The 17,494-nt window shown below is 42.9% G+C and overlaps 3 protein-coding genes across 3 annotated transcripts; all 3 read right to left on the bottom strand.

The window, feature by feature from the left end:
* Window positions 1–465: 465 nt before the first annotated feature.
* On the bottom strand, window positions 466–6,213 carry LOC135485119 (MAM and LDL-receptor class A domain-containing protein 1-like). The gene is made up of 10 exons (XM_064766861.1): window positions 6,181–6,213; window positions 5,827–6,014; window positions 5,045–5,543; window positions 4,416–4,588; window positions 3,610–3,825; window positions 3,015–3,183; window positions 2,658–2,830; window positions 2,165–2,317; window positions 1,678–1,761; window positions 466–1,322 (listed from the first exon to the last, which is right to left on the bottom strand). The coding sequence occupies exons 1-10, from the start codon at window positions 6,203–6,205 to the stop codon at window positions 1,233–1,235; spliced, it is 1,770 nt and encodes a 589-aa protein (XP_064622931.1). The 5' UTR covers window positions 6,206–6,213; the 3' UTR covers window positions 466–1,232.
* Window positions 6,214–6,702: 489 nt separating this feature from the next.
* LOC135484865 (blastula protease 10-like) lies at window positions 6,703–12,547 on the bottom strand. Its single transcript, XM_064766560.1, has 12 exons — window positions 12,446–12,547; window positions 11,865–12,146; window positions 11,090–11,191; window positions 10,456–10,528; window positions 9,566–9,762; window positions 9,204–9,395; window positions 8,726–8,981; window positions 8,245–8,357; window positions 7,827–7,948; window positions 7,328–7,488; window positions 6,893–7,006; window positions 6,703–6,779 (listed from the first exon to the last, which is right to left on the bottom strand). The coding sequence occupies exons 1-12, from the start codon at window positions 12,545–12,547 to the stop codon at window positions 6,703–6,705; spliced, it is 1,791 nt and encodes a 596-aa protein (XP_064622630.1).
* A 2,440-nt stretch (window positions 12,548–14,987) lies between these two features.
* On the bottom strand, window positions 14,988–16,181 carry LOC135484864 (uncharacterized). The gene has a single exon (XM_064766559.1). The coding sequence runs from the start codon at window positions 16,179–16,181 to the stop codon at window positions 14,988–14,990; it is 1,194 nt and encodes a 397-aa protein (XP_064622629.1).
* Window positions 16,182–17,494: the final 1,313 nt, after the last annotated feature.

Genomic DNA, 17,494 nt, shown 5'->3' with positions numbered 1-17,494 from the left:
TACATGACTGTATGTACGTTTGGATAATTAGTGTCGGCGCGCCTTTAACATTGAAGCTTTGGTAAAGGCCATGCTATGATAGACAGGTTTACTGATGTGAATTCCGTATATAACCAAATGTTATGTGATAACGATTTCATCCATAGGTTTATCTCTTGAGGGTGAATAGACTATGAGAGCATGACTGTACATGCACATGAATGTACATGTACGACACCATATACGCGTCATGTTACCCAATGTACGCGTCATAGCGGGTCTTCTGTGTTTGTGTGCGTAAATTTTTATGCTCGTATTTCGTCAGGTTTCTGTAATTAAATACAATTGTAATGATTGCATTTTAAGTCATCAGTGCTTCTTGATATATACCTCATATTCAAACGGAACTTGCCTTCAAGTTCAAGAGCCGGAAGTTGGCGAATCTAAAGCGCCGCGACCAAAAAGGCTAAAACAACAATTTCCTCCTTTATTATCTTGCGTTTATTTTAAAAAGTTAACTGTTCCATCAAGTGTTATCATTATTATTATCGAATGGGTATAAGCACACGAAACCTCGAAGTCTTGTCCGCAATTAAATACTATTCATAGGTCATAATTTTTTCTTTACAGAATTGGTGACAAAAGAAAAGTTCTAACCATTTCAAGTTCCATCAAGGTTAATGATGAGTAATTCAAATGCTTTTGAGTGAAATACAGGAAAATCCCGGCCTAATCTCTAGTTTTGTGAACCAGCTCAAACGTAGAGACAGAAATCACGTACTTGGTTCAATGGTAATAGTTCCCCTCGTGGGATCTTTTAGAGTCAAGAACACAGAACGTATCTGCGAGCAGTTACAACCAGCCTGTGAAGAGGTCGCGATAAAGTGTCGTGCGCATTGAATTAAGACAAGGAAATAAGAGTACAAGCAAGTAACCAATTGCACTAACAGGTCACAAAGAATCCGAAGGATGTCATCAAAAGACATGCCGACCTCTCGGCGGTGTGCGTCGATCCTTTCAAGGAGAAGGATGGATACCGACCCACAACCCCGGTAGATCGGAATGTCGAAAAGAGTTTCCCGGCAGATTTTATTGTACACAATTGTTTGAGCAGATAGCAGGATTGTGGAGGCTACTGGTCACCCCGGCGCCATTTTGGAACCGTGCACTATGTATGGACGTGATTTTCCGATTGATAGCAAGAGCCCACTGGTGGATGTAAATCGTGTAGGCGGAACGATCGGGAACCGCATTTACACACTCGGGCATGTGTCCGCTTTCAGGGTGACGTCATCAACAGCATAATCGCCGCTCCACCTCTCTCTCGTGGCTATAAATACGATCTGAAATGGCAAAAGAAATAACCATAACATGTGATGGTGTCATTTTAATGCATTAGTACGCAGAGCTACGATTGTCATCATCATCATCATCGTCATCGTCATCATCACGTCTTTCCTAACCTCCTGTATATCACTACATGCATTTCACAGCGCTCAAGAACGACGAAATTCGACGTGCGAAGGCCAGTGGTGTCATCAAGCAATGCATCAAGTTATACGCTGTAATTTTGCCTACATTTTATCTTCACGCTCATCATGGTGTTTAGTGAGCCAACCAATACATCCAGTTCGATATCAATTCCTAAAACAAAAATAGCCATCAAGTTAATTGTTTTGGCATATAAAGACAACTTACTCGGACTTCTCCTTTCATCACATGTGCTTGCAGAGATTTCATGGTCCAATCGGTGTTGCCTGGACTATAGGGCGCATTGATGACCTGAAAAAAGTAGCCAGAATGAAATGCAGACCTTAATCATGATGAAATTGTGGATGCCTCTGAGGCAACTCTAAACCAGGTCAAATCAACCAAGAAACGGATGAATATGTACTTATTTTAGTCTGTGTAGCTTTTTGACCCTCGAGCGACATTGGAAGTGCTGTTATCCCATAATGAAAACAACAACATTCTATGGCTGTGCAAATGTATTTCCTACATCCTGTTCATTCAGTGCTGGACCTTGTGAGCCCAAAATGACCGCTGGTGTAGTAAAAACTCAATTGTTGCACTGGGAGATATTCCGTTGTGTTTGATTCTCAGTTAATTCCAAATCGGTCTTATGCGGACAAAACCACAACATACAATGAAAATACCACGTTGATCTCACAAGTACTAGACCTACCTCATCATAGATATTATAACTGTGTGCATCCACTATTTGAGCTCGAAATTCGCCAAGATGCCTCCCTTGTGCGCTTAGCCAAAATGTCAGACAGACGAAGTCGGTAGAGGTCTGAACGTCATCTGAAACCATTTTGAAGACATCACCAGTTCTCTGGAGTAGAGAGGAAGACAATGCAAATACAAAATTGGTAAAATAAGCCGCTCGTAAGGAAAACAACCAATACCTTTTTCTGGGCGGCCGATGGGCCTGGTCCTTGTTTCCGTGGCTCCTCGGGGCCAGAGCAAATATTATTACTAAGAAAAAATAAATAAATAAAGTGCCTGGTCGAAAAAATATTTTCAAACAAAGATTTGCTGGAGTGAAATATTTCGTCGCGAACATGTTAGAAAATAATCATAACATGATAAATGACAATCTGAACGTGTTAGCATTGGCGCTGTATGAAAGGGTGCTCTCCGGCGCATATTTACTTTAAAAACCATGAACTTACCCTTGGTGTAGATACCTCGACATACATGTATCTCCCAGCACCAGTGGTGTGGTCAGATGCTGGCCCTGTTCCACGAGAAGGCGTCTCACCTATGTTTGCGGACCAACTGAAGAACCCAACTTCATCATGAAAGTCACCACCATTCCCATCAAAGTCAGTCATGAATAATGCATCTGTCAGAGGAAAATGAATAAACGTAGTAGTAAGACGATCAATGTGAGAAAATAGTGTCCGATCATGGATATCAGGGTCCCCTAAATGCTTTGGGTGAGTGCAATACAATCACACGGTATTGCAAAATGTCGAACGTAGACTCCGAATGGTGAGATTTGGCTGGAGAGTTCAGCTGGCTCTTACTTGGTTTTGTTGTCGGTTTTGGGAAGACCGTGCTTGGTCGGCTGGTCACTGGGCGGGCAGTAGTGGGTACTGGTCGTGGTGTCTTATTGCATTTGCCTGGGCTGATGTACATATCATCCACGGACACAGAGGCAGTGTCATCGCCATGTGAGCTAGCGATAAGTACAATCTAAAATATATAAATAATGTCTTTCTTTTGAACATAAGCTTATATATTATGATACTGCTGACAACTACTCCTAGAAGGGCCAGAATGCCCCCCCCCCCCCCCAACAGGACTTGACAGCACTGCGCCCAAGGCCAGGGCACGCTTGTCATGTTCGTGCGGGTAGGGTATGAGGTGGTACGGTAAAAACACTGGCAATGTAGATGTAGATGATGCTGAATGGTATCTTCGAAAAAGACCAGCTCGAATTTGTTTTAGGTTTTTGTCTGCGTTTGTTACCATTTGTTGATATAACACTTACATGCATGCAGGCCTTGTCTCTCAGTATCAGAGGCGGGTTTAACGTAAAAAGAGGATGTGAGCGAACCAGCTGTGCCATGAATTGAGATGTACATTGTACCATAGATAACTAACTAAGCGTATACATACCCTAAACGGGCCCGAAATTGTTATGGTGGTGTTCCACTCCTCCCATTGCCAGCTAATTGTCATCGGATATTCAATATCTACATGCTTGTAGTCCAGTTTCTGCACCAGTATCTTGGCCGAGGAAGCTCCCGCACCTTGGAAGAAGCCTCCAAAACAAACTTGTTTTTTTTCGAATACCATCCAAGGACTATTCAAACTTCCTTGGTCGTCGGGGACCTGTAGCAAAAGAACCATATGCCAGTGACAAAATAAAAATTATAAAAGATATGAAACTTGCATGGCACATTATCACCTCTAGCTATTGGTCTATACATTCATGATTCAAGCTCCATGACTGTCCGACCGTGCGTATTATATATACAGGTCCTGCCTGCAACAACACAGCACGTAGGCTAAAATTCACATTTTGCCATCTTGCCAAGCATGGTACCAATTTACACGTGGGTGGAGCCATGAGAGAAGCAAAGACGGTAACATGTAAGTGCCTTAAAAACAAATGCGAAATAGTTGGGATCCTTCCAAAAGCTAAATCTCCTGATCGTGAGCCCACACTTCGACCTATTAAAAAAGATTTCGACCGATCATAGCTGTTCGATGGAACGTACTAGCAAATACACTGACAACACAAAGGTCAGGATTTTCGCATTTGCTTGAGGTTTTCAAACAAACTAACACGTAGGCGAGATTCCACTATTACTGAATAATCCTTTTTTTCTTGATCAACAATTCGGGGGAACGTACTACACAAATGACATACATGTATACAGTGTACTTTGTTCGATTTCTAGAGCATATAGCACGCTTACCGAAAATTCCGCTCGAAACACAAGATAATACCCTTTGCCAGTAGTGTGGTCAAGGCACGGGCTGGTCGTCCCAAAGCAAGAGTCCGTTCGAACAAAGTCTGTCCGATCATCGCGAGAATTTGACAAGAAACAGTCCTCAAGATCTTCTTCGAAATTGCACATCAGTGGCCGAGCTACATGTATGAGAAGATGATTTTCAATCAATATGTAAAATAAGGTGTGGTACGTCCAGAAATCTTTAGGACAACATCTAGTCGATTTTATAAAGTATAAGTGTATATACATGTAGACAGACCAGGAAAATAATAAGTTTTTGAGGATCCTCCCCCGGATAACACCCTCTCTTTGCGACACCAATTTTGCTCCCGACTTGGTCATTGCCATTGAAATTAGTTGACCTCTGTAATTAAAACACCTTTGGAAAGGACGTCGTGTTACTTTCCAGTCCCGGCGCGAGGGTGTCCTTAAGAGGCAGGCTCATAAGTTATACCCTACATATTCCAACTCGCTATCAGGATGTAATGCAAGCTCAGGTATATCTGACATGTAAAGACACGTACATTTTCAACGTTGCAGTTTGTTTTTTTTTTCATTACCAAAACGTTGTTTGGAGGCGGACATTTACTTACTGTAAACCATAATAGGTTTGTCATTGTATGGGACTGGTGGCGCATTGGTGGTCATTGGTCGCGGAGCTTTTGTTGTCGCTGGTCGCGGAACTTTTGTAGTAGCTGGGCGGGGAGCTAGTGTTGAAGCTGGGAGCGGAGTTCTTGTTGACGCTGGGCGCGGAGCTTTTGTAGTAGCTGGGCGGGGAGCTAGTGTTGAAGCTGGGAGCGGAGTTCTTGTTGACGCTGGGCGCGGAGCTTTTGTAGTAGCTGGGCGGGGAGTTAGTGTTGAAGCTGGGAGCGGAGTTCTTGTTGACGCTGGGCGCGGAGCTTTTGTAGTAGCTGGGCGGGGAGCTGGTGTTGTAGCTGGGCGCGGAGCTTTTGTTGTGGCTGGGCGCGGAGCTTTCGTGATCACTGGCTTGGGAGTGCTCTTAACAGGATTAATTCCACACGGTTCCACCACAATGTCGTCGACTGCTATGTCCGAAGTATAAGAGGATCCCTTGATACCCACAAATACTATCTGGAGTTCAATAACGAAATAAAAAGTAGAGAACAAAGACAATAGTTCGGAAATAAAAAAAGGCATGCAACATCAGTGATGTAGCATTGAGTGAGTCCGTTCAGTCAAATCCTTAAGAATTTGAAAAATGGGTAATGCATGGTCTTTCTCTAACACAGAGAGTCGAGTCACAGTATGCTACTACATACAATTCAATCTGAAATTAGTATATTTGAGCGGTCCGTTTTATTTAAGTCCATATAAAACTGTTTTGATCGCCACAAAACCAAGGTAAAAAGATTACCTTATAGGAGGTGCCCTTCTGCTTTGGAATAACCAGTTTTTCTACCAACCATTGGTTACCCAGGTCGCCGATTTTCTGAAACAGGTTCGAACTTTGCAGGACTCCATCAACACGCAGTTTGACTTCAAGAGTGCCCATTGTACGTCCATACATGTGGTAGGCAAAGTCCAAACATCGTTGAATTCCACCTGTGAAGTAAAATATATATACCAATACAAGTAGGACACTGTAAACTGATAAATGTGATGACTCTATAATATTGTTCTTCAAAACATCATTTTTCAAATTTTACGCGAATTACATGTACCACAAAAAGACGATTCTGGTCGATTCAATGACTTAATGTGCACTTACTTTGAAAATTGACCAGCGATTCCATATTGAGAGAATCACTTACAGCGACTGGATAAGAGGTTTCGTAGAACATGTATGTCCCTTTTCCTGTAGTATGGTCACCGTCAGGTCCAGTATTCGACGAGGGAGTTTGCCCCTACAAGGATAAGTTTTATGATTTAGACAGGAACTATCCAGGGGCAGGACGGGCTGCTCGGTATTAAGTTGGAAGCCCGGCCTTGAATACACAAGATTATGATAGGATAGATGCTTGGTTAGTTTGGGACCTGTTTCTCCGTGGTGATAGGCTTCAATCAATAATGTTTTGATGTACTTGTACCACAAGAATGACAGCAGTTCCAAAAGACCTACTCTTGAAAACAGTCTAAAAAAGCTTTACCTCTAAAAGGCCGTTTTAACACAGATGGATTGGGAAAATTTTGCGTCGTGCCAGCGTTCAAAGCAAAGAGGATCTCCGGCTAATCCTGCTCTTCATGCACATGATGGTTTTTGGTGCGAAGCTTAAGTTAACGAAGCTGAATATTAACTTACAACATTCGCTCCCCATCCAATAAACATATGCCTCTCATCTTCGAAATCTTCTTTTAAAGGCGCATCGACTGAAATGTATGAACATGCAGTGAGACAATACCAATCATCCCAAAAAGATGCTTTTACCATCAGTATTTTGCATTTAGATTTGTACATCAACATTCAAGAGAAAAATACCTACATATTTGGTCACACTTTGGGCCCAAGAGACCAGCAGGGCAGAAACATCTGAACTGGGTGGTCGAACCATTATCCTCACACTGCTGCAGACCACTACAATTTGAGTTCCAACATGCTGAAAAATAGGCAAAAATGCGTGTGAATATATTTCGTTTTGGAAAGAACTGTGTGCAATTTGACATTTAGATATCACACCTTTTTGCACACGATTTCTGGTTATCATTACCGCGAGACGGAATCGCAATGAAGAATTTTGTATATTTTTGTATATTTATTTTGTAGCAATAAGTAATTTATAGCAAGGGCTCGGTGTCATCCCTCACCTCGGTGCTATTACAGTCTGTCGAGTACAAGTGAAAATTTAGTGAATTCCAAAAGTCTACCAAGATTAAATGCAGATTATTTGTCAGTTCTTTTAAATCTTTACATCACCTACCACTCAGCTGTTTCAGGCTAGCGACGGCCTTGAATCCCTGCCGCGGAGCGACGTTGCCCAAACTCATCAACAACACACTCATCTGTCCCATACCAACGGGTTTGGTTGTGAGGGTATACACGGGAGACGCGACTGAGCCATTGGAGTTCGTCCCGCACAGTCTGGGAATAAAGAAAGTGGAAGTATTAATTTTCTAGAACTTGAACAAATGCTATCATCCAGTTGGTGCAATACATTCAAGTGCATTTTCGGATAATCTATTCATACAAACAATTATTTGTTTGAAAAAAGAAACAAATTCTGGAACTCTCAATTTGCTCCATAAAACCATAAAATACGTCGTATTGAAAAAAAAATCGTTTTAGATAATCAAGTGCTTCAAAAAAAATTGTCGTTCCAAACGACAAATCGATTTCTCTTTTGCAACTGTTCTTGTTTCGAAGCCCTAGCTTTAATGAAGTCGTAATGTAGTTCGTTCCATTATTAGCCTATACTGTACCTGATACCGGTTTGCATTGGCAAGTTCTTCCGGACTTCAACGAATTCATCGCATGTACTAACTCCTCCATACATGTCAAGTGCAATTACCTTCAGCTCGATGAGGTAACCCTTTAAAGACGTCTAGTAATTCAAGGGAAAAAAAGAAACATCAGACACGATAATTTCTCCATGATGTCAGTTTTGGTGGAATATGGGGTCTATTGAAAAAAAGTGATGTTACAGCAAACGCACCATTGAATCTTCATGACACTGGTTAACCTTACTCCTACAGGACGGGTTTTTTTTCAGGGCCACACGATATAGCCTACACCGCGGATGTAGAGCCGATCCGTGCCTACTGCGCCCAATTTTTCTCATACTCCAATTCATTGGAATCTGGATAATCGTATACTAAGTAATACGATTCCAAAACTTACTTTAAACACCCATGCACATTTTGTCCCAGATGCATATGGGCTCGGGTAATTTGGTGAATGGAAGTCAACAGATGGCGAAGTCGTTACATCAAGATCGAAGACCCCACCGCATTCTGAAGGAAACAAGATGACAGGGCCCGTTTAATAATCTCTGGACCGGGGTTATTTCTATGACTGTCGGGCATGGAAAAGCGAAAATGTCCTTGCGTTCACGACTTTTTTTAATTACGGAATATATCGTCCGTGTACGTGACCGTGGCAAATCTTACCAATCTCACCTGGCAGGATCAAATCAATTTATTGAATAGGTTCTTTTCCTGTCCTGTTATTTTTGAACCCCATGCGGAATTACTTTTTTCTCTCTGAAACTCAATATAAACCATTACAGATTTAGAGGCGAGGTGAAACGCTCGTGTTTAGAAGGGACTTTAGAACTACCGCGGTACGGGCCTTCGCAAGTAACATAGGGAAGCAAACTCACTTGACCAAGTGGGGTCCGTTGTCGAACATTCTGGGCCGCCGAGACCCTCCGGACAGTGGCAGGTACAGTCCTTTACCAGGAAGCCTCCGTTGAGACACACAGGGGTGAGTACATCATTTTTGCAATGATCTGCACATTGGTATGCTTCGCTGGCTGACATGATGTCGTAGGGGGTGAGGCCCGCACGATTGCCGATCAGAGGATGTTCATCAGGATTATTTACGGTGATGGTTTGTAAACCATTCTTTGAGAAATACTGTAATCAACGAGAGGTGCTATTATATATTCCGCTCAAAATATTACGACCCAGTACCTTATTTATACTAATGCCCGATATGTCTAATGATACACAAAGTCATGTCAATGTTATCACCTTTCCCTACTGTACCAGTCTGCTATGTAATAAGGAACACTTTACAACAACTAACGCTCTCAATTTATTCGACCTGGTGAGGATGACCAGTGCGTATTAACTTACCCTTGTCCCATAATGCATGACCGAATTAAGGTCATACTCAGCATAGTTATTAGCTCTGCTGATCGCAAAGTTGCGCTCCATTCCAGTCTGAATGTTCCCGAAATTGATGGTGACATGCTCATTCCTGTCTTGGCGAGACTGCTCGTGAACGAGTCCTAAAGCGTGTCCAAGCTCATGCATCACTATGCCGTGCTATAAAAGGATGAGAGAGGGTATTATATCGGGGAAGAAAAGTCAGTTTAACCTACTTGCCCAATGCCGTATGAGAATTGTACCCGAGAAGTGAGCAGATTGAATTTAAATCAACAAGCTACTCCCTTGCGAAATGGTACGTGTACTACAATTTTTGAAAGAGTACTTACATATTCGCATCCGTTACCAATAGACAGTTTTTGTTGGGGTCCAGAGCCAGAGGGACCAAGGTACGACCAACATCCACCATAACTCCCTATTTTCAAATATTTTGTGTGACTGGAATTCCTGTACGGCAGTTTAAGACAAGTAACATCCTCCCACCTTTGTGCTGCCTTTGTGATGGTGTCCCGAGTGCTTGCATCGGCTGTTGTCGGTAAAGAAATTTATTAAGATACACACCAACGAAACAAAGAACAAAGACACGTAAGGGGTAAGGAGGAGGCGGAGGAGTGAAATCCAAAAAGCGGGGTCAAGATGCGCAGATTCAGAGACGTGTGTAAAAAAGCAACCTGCTGCTTCTGATATAACACAAATCACAAAAATGTAAGAATAGCTATTAGATAATGTAGGTTCGGATCACAGCTTAAGTTTGTGCCTTCATTGTTTGTTTGGGTTCCACTTCGCGGAGCAAAGATTGTTTGAATAGAAGGAGCCCACTGTCCAGTTAGTAGCGCTTTTGATTGGTTATTTTCACTGCCTAAGCGGGCCCAAAATGGCTGCAAAGAATAAAGGCTGGAAATTTGTATTTGGCAAGCCGCTCGCCCAACTAGTATCATGTTTTGTCCTGTTTGGAGAGACGCTTGCCGAACAGCACTGTCAATCAACCCAGTTTGACAAGCCGGCTTGCCAAACAGGTAAAACATGTCTTCCGTTTGGCAAGCCGGAGACTGTTAAACAACATAGCAGGGTGATTGGTTGACTGAGTGATTAAATTGGTTGTTTTTATGAGGCTCTATCTCGTGTGCCCCGGTCGTGATTTTCTTCGCTGTTTTGCGATCATGATTAGTAAGGTACTTTTTGACGGTGGACAAAAACGATTTATGGCATCCAGACTTACTTAATGCTGGATCAAAATACCAAGGCATTATTCCATTTGGCCACAGGTTATAATCGATGACCTTGCGTTTATCCTGAAAGGATAAGAGAATTAAAAAGTTATTCCGGGAATAAAGGATTGTGCGGATGGTCATTTTATGCCAGGTCTCTATAGTCATATGTCCCTGGACAATATTGTTAGGATTAAGTTTCCGAGGTGACTAGTATTGCCTACAATAAGTCATTAAAGCAAAAAATACCGTATGGACCAAAAGGTTCATCAATCTAAGACCGGTTACTGATTTATCACTGCGAAGTGAAAACAAAGGCCAAGCCGACACATGCAAGCCATGACCATCGGACACAACTTGGTGTCGAAATGCATTATCTGTCCAAATAGAACAAGATGATTGACATTGAATCATCATGTGCATCATAAACAGCTTGAATTGAATATTCAAAACCGGTGTTAGAGCGATGGAATTAAAATATTAGTGAATTACTCGTCTTATATGATTGGGCTATTCGTTATCCCAAAACACCACATTAACCACAAACAACTACTACACAAAATGGTGACACAATTGGCATGTATAGTTATAAAAATTTCAAATACCCCAAAGCAGTTTCAGGTGAAACTCAAATATGGTACTCACAAACACCCCATTTGGCGCCAGTTGATCAGGCGAGTAATGGATGTCGTCCCCTTGCTGCCATTCCTTCTTTTGAATATACTCGGAGGCTTCGGCGTGTCCCGGCTGGAAAGGCAAAGCATTCATCAAATTAAATGGAGACTATTAGCAAAAGCTAGGGAGCCTGGTCAAATTGATAGTCTTTACCTGACTTACGTACAGTAAGGGAGCTGGCTTGATTCAGCGATCATTCCATTCGTGATAAGGAGCATGAATATTTTCGATGTAGGCCTACTGTGAGATAGTAGAAACCCCTATCGATGACTTTGACAAATGAATCTTACCTGCCTGTGGCTCCTGCCAAGAGTTTCCTTTAAAGGGCCGAACGAAGGTTTTTCGGACGAACACCCTTTGCGCCGTTCCGATCATTTTATATTTTGGATTCGCTGATAAACTTACATCGATAGAACATTGATGAATGGATCACATTTATCAGGAAACATCGGCTAAAATGCATCCTCGGGATACTGACGAAGAACGAAGGATGCAATTTTCGTCATACCAGGTCCGTGGCGGCGCACGCAACGGGTAAATGCCCGAAACGAAACAGATCATTGAATCGAAACAAGATACGCAGAAAACTATGCATATGACCGTCGACACCGTCCCGTGCGTCTCTTTGTCAAGTACTATACGCCGTCACTATCGGCATGTTACCAAATCAAAATGATTGATGATAAAGATGATGAAGACATCGTGTTGATGCTAATGGTAATATATTAAATCTATCTGAACGTACCTTCCTTACTACACCACCGTCAATGAACACCGTATTCTCCATCTCACGACTAATCTCGACAAGATGTGCGATCCTTTGGCGTACACCAGCCTTGCTGATCTGATCACCCTGCGCCCCTCCGGCTGCCACGGGCTGCCCAAGACCCATTAAGTAGCTCTCGAGCTGTTTCAGCACTGCCCGGTCCCTGCTCGATTCGGTTTCGCCCTCCGTATCTGTGGTTTCATGGCTTTTTTTATTTAAATCTCTTTCCTCCTCTAAAAGTCCAAGAAGGCGTTTGATATCCTAAACAAAGTAAAAAGTAAAGAGATGATGATACGGCATAACAAAGAGAAAAAAACTGTGCTAGTCTATACTTCGTTGTGACGGATTAAAGTATGGTTCTATGAAGACACACGGTATTTCATATCTATTGTGATTATGCTCACGGTGTTACCATGCAGGCGGTCGATGACACAAATGGTAGCGCGCGAACTCATTTCATATAGAAACCAGCGAAGTCGAACAAACTTCTTCTTTGGTATTCGATATGCCAGAAAGGATGAAACTGGATCGTATACAATTTAAACCTCAATGGAACTTACCTCCGTGAGTGCAGCATCGGTCTCTTTAGAGAGAGACTTTGACTGGGTCTGCCTCGCCTGGAGAACAAGAATGACAAAACATGCAGGAAAGAGGAGCTTCATCTTGCAGGTCTAGAGTTCCGACTGACAGGCTACTCCCAGGGCCTGGCTTATAATGCCCTCAAGTTACGGGTTGTGTAGTTGTCCAGGCATGTAAGCCCTTAATAAATTGATGCAATTAGCGGTAACCAAGCGCTTTTAAAAACATGGCCCGACATCATGGTCAAGGTAACGATAAGTAATGTCACAGTCACAAAATACATGAACCTCAAATTTGGCAATTTTGGCTAATTTGGGATTTCCCTATTTCCTAACCTGAGGTAATTTATTTCGATCATAACAAAAAGTAAACGTCATACTTGAGGATTCCCATGGATTTCCATTTTACCATAACGACCTAAATTAACGCAATTAGCCTGTAATTAAATGCGCATAGAAGCAAGGATCGAAATTGGGGTCTACACGTAGACCACTCCACTTAAGAACAATATGAAAGCTAACGTCACAGCCAACAATTACCTCTGATTACGTTTTGGTGGTGCCTTCAGGATTCTCGATTACCATAATATTGCCCGTTTAATTCAAAGATTATTGATTATTTGACCTTTTCTATAAAAGCTTTGATTGAACTTGAACCTTGTAAGATGAAAATGCATTAGTGCCGGCAGATTTGGGTGTGGCTACAATCTTGGATATTTTATATGTGACTAAACTGTTCCGAAGATATTTTGACCAACCAATAACCCCACCGTCACCCCATTCCATCATCATGATATATTAATGTCTTTTTTGAAAAAAAGCAGCTTCATCGAAAACCTGGCGCTATGAATAGTGATTTGTATCGTGCTTTTAAAAGCTAATACAGAAATCTTTATCGGGATTTTGTGGCCATTATTCTTTCTCTTGTACCAATGAAAGTTTTCCCTGTATTATTGAATAATTCATAACTGAATTTTGTATTAACAGATTTTTTCAATTTGAAGCACTCTGGTATTAACTAACTTGTCCATGTCGACTGTGTTCATCATAACGTTGTTGGCATTGGCGTGTTTATCATTTCGAATGTTTGATTCCCAATCCTCGGCGAAAGGGCCCGGCCAAATTTTAAGATTTTTGGCTCAGCCAAAGCAATGTGCTTCTGACATTTCTACATGTATATCCCGTCCATTGTTTTCGGTTTGACGAGCTAACGCACAGTTAGTGATTGCAAATACAAACGAAACACTCGTTGACTCTGGCTTTCCTGAGATGTATGTACGCATGTATACGCATATACATATGTATATACCATATTTAAATTTAAGCGTAAATCCGTTCAAAGGTGCTTTTACAATATTTATAACAAAATTACAATCGAAAAAAGATGGATCTTGAGCATCGTTTGAAATGATGCAAGGCTCTTTGCCTGCCGGACCTCAACAGGGAGCCCATTCCACAAAACAGCTGCGGAGAATGAGAAGCAGCGCTCCCCATATTTGCTCCGGGCCCTTGGAAGTACTAGTCTATTGTCATCAGCCGACCGAAGGTTTCTTCCTGGCCTATAGATATTGACCAGGCTTGACAAGTAGCCAGGCGCTTTTCCATGCACACATTTGAAAACGTGCATGAGGATTTTATAGTTCACCCTCTGCTCAACCGGCAACCAGTGGAGCTCACGTAGTACAGGGGAGATGTGGTCTCGACGCTTGGTGCGCGTGATGATGCGGACCGCCACGTTCTGCACCCTCTGCAACTTGTTCATAAGGTCTTTTGAAATGCCATAGAGCAGTGAATTGCAGTAATCCAGCCTTGACGTGACTAGGCCGCACACTAGTGAACGGGTTGCAGAAGTGTTGAGATACTGACGGATCAGGCCAATATTCCTTAGTTGGGCGTAGGCCGACCTACAGACAGCATTCACCTGTGCTTCCATGTTCATTTTCTTGTCAAACATCACCCCCAAATTTCTTACGCATGCCACAGAGTCAATGATAGAGTCACCAACATTCACCGAAACGTGATCCAGGGTCTTGGAACGATGAGTGGATGCAAAGAGTGCCACCTCCGTCTTGTCGTCGTTCTTTTTCAGCATGTTCTCCTACAACCAGGAACCATTGTCAGTAATGCATAAGTCAAGACAGTCAAGTGTAACTTCCTGTGCTTGTGGGATCCCCGGATTAAAAGAGTCATAAAGCTGTGCATCATCTGCATAAAAATGATGACCTGGGCCATGGTTTCTTGTTATGTTGCCGAGTGGTTTTGTGTACATGCAGTACATTTTTGGGCCCAACACCTACCCCTGCGGAACACCATATTTTAAGAGAACGGACGTAGATCTTTGACGATCAATAACGACAGTCTGATACCTGTCATCAAGATATGATGCAATCCAGGCAAGAGCAGAGCCAGTGATGCCAAATAACTGTTCAAACCTTTTTAGAAGGATCTTATGGTCAATGGTATCGAAGGCTGCAGAGAGGTCGATCATGACAAGCACTGTCACATCACCCCTGTCCAAATGTCGCTATGAACCCTTAGTAGAGCGGTCTCTGTTGAGTGACCTCTTCGGAAGGCGGACTGCATTTAATTCTTCATGCAGCGAGTTGGACAGGAGGTGATGTTCGAGGCGGGCATCAACGACCTTCTCCACAACCTTCGACACAAAGGGTAGGTTTGACACAGGGCGGTAGTTTTTGAGAATGTCAGAGTCCAGACTTGGCTTCTTTAGTAGAGGCCGAATCAGCGCAGATTTAAAAGCGCGGGGAACACAGCTAGCTTTTAGCGATGCATTTATTATGGCAGTCAGTATTGGAAGCAGTTCATCAATGCAGAGTTTAAGAAGCCATGTTGGAACTGGATCCAGTTCACAGGATTTCGAGGGGGATTTCATCACAATCCTTCTGACCTCCTCCTCTGTGGCTGGTGGAAATGCGGAGAGAGGGGTCACTCCCTCTGGTAGCTCGTCGGCCGTTTCGGAACAGTCATCCTGGGCAGTGTTGAGGGTTTCCCGGATCTTAGCAATCTTATCCGTGAAGAACTTAGTGAAGGACTCAGCGAGTTCCTTAGGCGACTCGGATTGTGGCAGCGGGGAAGACCCAGTATCCCCCAGTAGATGCCGGCTTATTTTATATATCTGCTTTTGATCGCGGCCACATTCGGTGATCTTCGCTAAATAATGTGATGTCCGCGCCTGCTTTATGAGCTTGTTAACTACTGCGCACTGGTTACGATACATCTGATGATGAACGGTGAGCTTCGTTTTCCTCCACTTGCGCTCCAAGCCCCGCCTAACATGTTTGGCATCGTGGATCTCTTGTGTATACCACGGACATTTGGGATGGAGAACAAGTGTCTTGTGTTGAAGAGGAGCATGTTTGTCTAGAAGTGTAGTCAAGCCATCGGTGTATGACTGAACCAAATCGTCCACTGGGCTGGCCTCATGAAAGACCAACGACTCTCCGATATCATTCCGGAAGGCATCAACATTTATCTGCCTTAGCTTCCTGTAGGGGACTGTAACTCTAACAGGAGCCGGTTTCGCAAGTGTTGTCGTCAAGCTGACCGCAAGATGGTCCTTGATTTGGTCCCCTTTATCGTTGAAAAGACAAGGATCACGGACCTGGATGTCTGAGACAAGACTGCGATGGTTGTCCCTGGTAACGGCAACATCAAGTGTGTGACCCTGCACATGTGTAGGTTCCGCTACGTGCTGAACCATGCCATGCTCCTCTAGCAAATCCATGAAACGACGCGCGTCTCGATCATTTTCAAGGTCGTCAACATGAAAGTTAAGATCACCAACTAACTATCAGGAAATGTTGACTACTCGTCGAAGAATACCGAGTTCCTGAGACCGTTTGCCTTGGTTGGCCTTGGTCTGTATCAGTGCAAGTTTAAAGGAACAGTCGCCAACCGACAAATCACACTGGAGCGATTCGAAGTGGGTGAAAGTATCGCAGTCCTTCACACGTTTAAACGTAATTGACGACTTGTACATAACGGCAACACCACCGCCTTCCCTACCATCCGATCGGGCAATGTGCTTAAAGTGGTTACCTTCGGGCACAACTTCGCCAATACACTTCTTGTCTATTGCACTTCCAAGCCATGTCTCGGTAATAACTATTACATCATAGTCGTTCGAGACAATGTAGTCATGCAGTGATAAGTGAGATGCAAGCTTTACATGCAATGTACACATGTACATGTACATAACGTTTGGTGTGCAGTTGTGTACCATTCCATCCACCAAACAGTGCATGCCGAACATACCTAACATTATTCTTCGAGACCCCTCTGGAGGTAAGAATCTGCACGTAAAGCTCAGTAGTTACTCATTGTTCTTTTCATTTTTGGATAGGCATATAAAATCAATTTCAGGACATTTGGCCGCATATGATGTATATAAACCTTCTATCACTCAACAATCCAACTTTAGCACCAAGAAGGACACGTGGATTAACAAAAAACACAATCAGATACGTTCGTTTCACTATTCAAAATATATTGTCTGGTTTGATACATTTACAAACCGATATATTGGAATATCATCAGTCTAGATCATTCTGAACGTGAACACCAAGTTTGAAACAATCAGCTTGAGGACTTCACACATACCACCTCGGGCCCGCATTGATAATCTGGGGATGAACTTTTTCTTGGCGAAATATGATGCTGTTGTCTAACTACAATTGAGGGTGACTTCGAAAGAATACCATGCATGTCATTTGGTTGTTCCACTGCAGAGGCAATTGTGGAGCACAATCGAAGTTTAGGGATAATTTTCACCCAAATCGATCCCGGAACCAGCTACCAGATAAGGTCGTCAGCCAGAGATTGTAACCAAAGCCAACTCACAGAGGATATGGCAAGACGAAGCTCATACATGTAAAAGAAGATAGGCAACGATCCGAAGGACCATGACACTGTATTGGGATTTTTCCGACTTGCTTAACTGTTTCTCTCTTTTTTCCTGAATTATCCGACAAAAATCCGACATTGTCCGGCTTTTCACTGAAAGGTCGGATTTCT

The sequence above is a fragment of the Lineus longissimus genome, chromosome 3 (genome assembly GCF_910592395.1).
Source record: "Lineus longissimus chromosome 3, tnLinLong1.2, whole genome shotgun sequence".
NCBI classification, from domain to species: domain Eukaryota; kingdom Metazoa; phylum Nemertea; class Pilidiophora; order Heteronemertea; family Lineidae; genus Lineus; species Lineus longissimus.
The sequence above is the reverse complement of the archived record's forward strand: the minus strand, read 5'-3'. Positions and strand labels throughout refer to the sequence as shown.

Excerpts from the sequence above, each read along its gene's own strand:
- LOC135485119 (XM_064766861.1), bottom strand. The coding sequence starts at position 6,205 with ATGGAATCGCTGGTCAATTTTCAAA. Across the intron at positions 5,544-5,826 it reads AGAAGGGCACCTCCTATAAG|ATAGTATTTGTGGGTATCAA; the intron begins GTAATCTTTTTA and ends ATTGAACTCCAG. Across the intron at positions 1,323-1,677 it reads TGATGAAAGGAGAAGTCCGA|ATCGTATTTATAGCCACGAG; the intron begins GTAAGTTGTCTT and ends TTGCCATTTCAG.
- LOC135484865 (XM_064766560.1), bottom strand. The coding sequence starts at position 12,547 with ATGAAGCTCCTCTTTCCTGCATGTTTTGTCATTCTTGTTCTCCAGGCG. Across the intron at positions 11,192-11,864 it reads ACGGTGGTGTAGTAAGGAAG|CCGGGACACGCCGAAGCCTC; the intron begins GTACGTTCAGAT and ends TTGCCTTTCCAG. Across the intron at positions 9,763-10,455 it reads GTATTTTGATCCAGCATTAA|CCGATGCAAGCACTCGGGAC; the intron begins GTAAGTCTGGAT and ends TACCGACAACAG.
- LOC135484864 (XM_064766559.1), bottom strand. The coding sequence starts at position 16,181 with ATGGTTCAGCACGTAGCGGAACCTACACATGTGCAGGGTCACACACTT.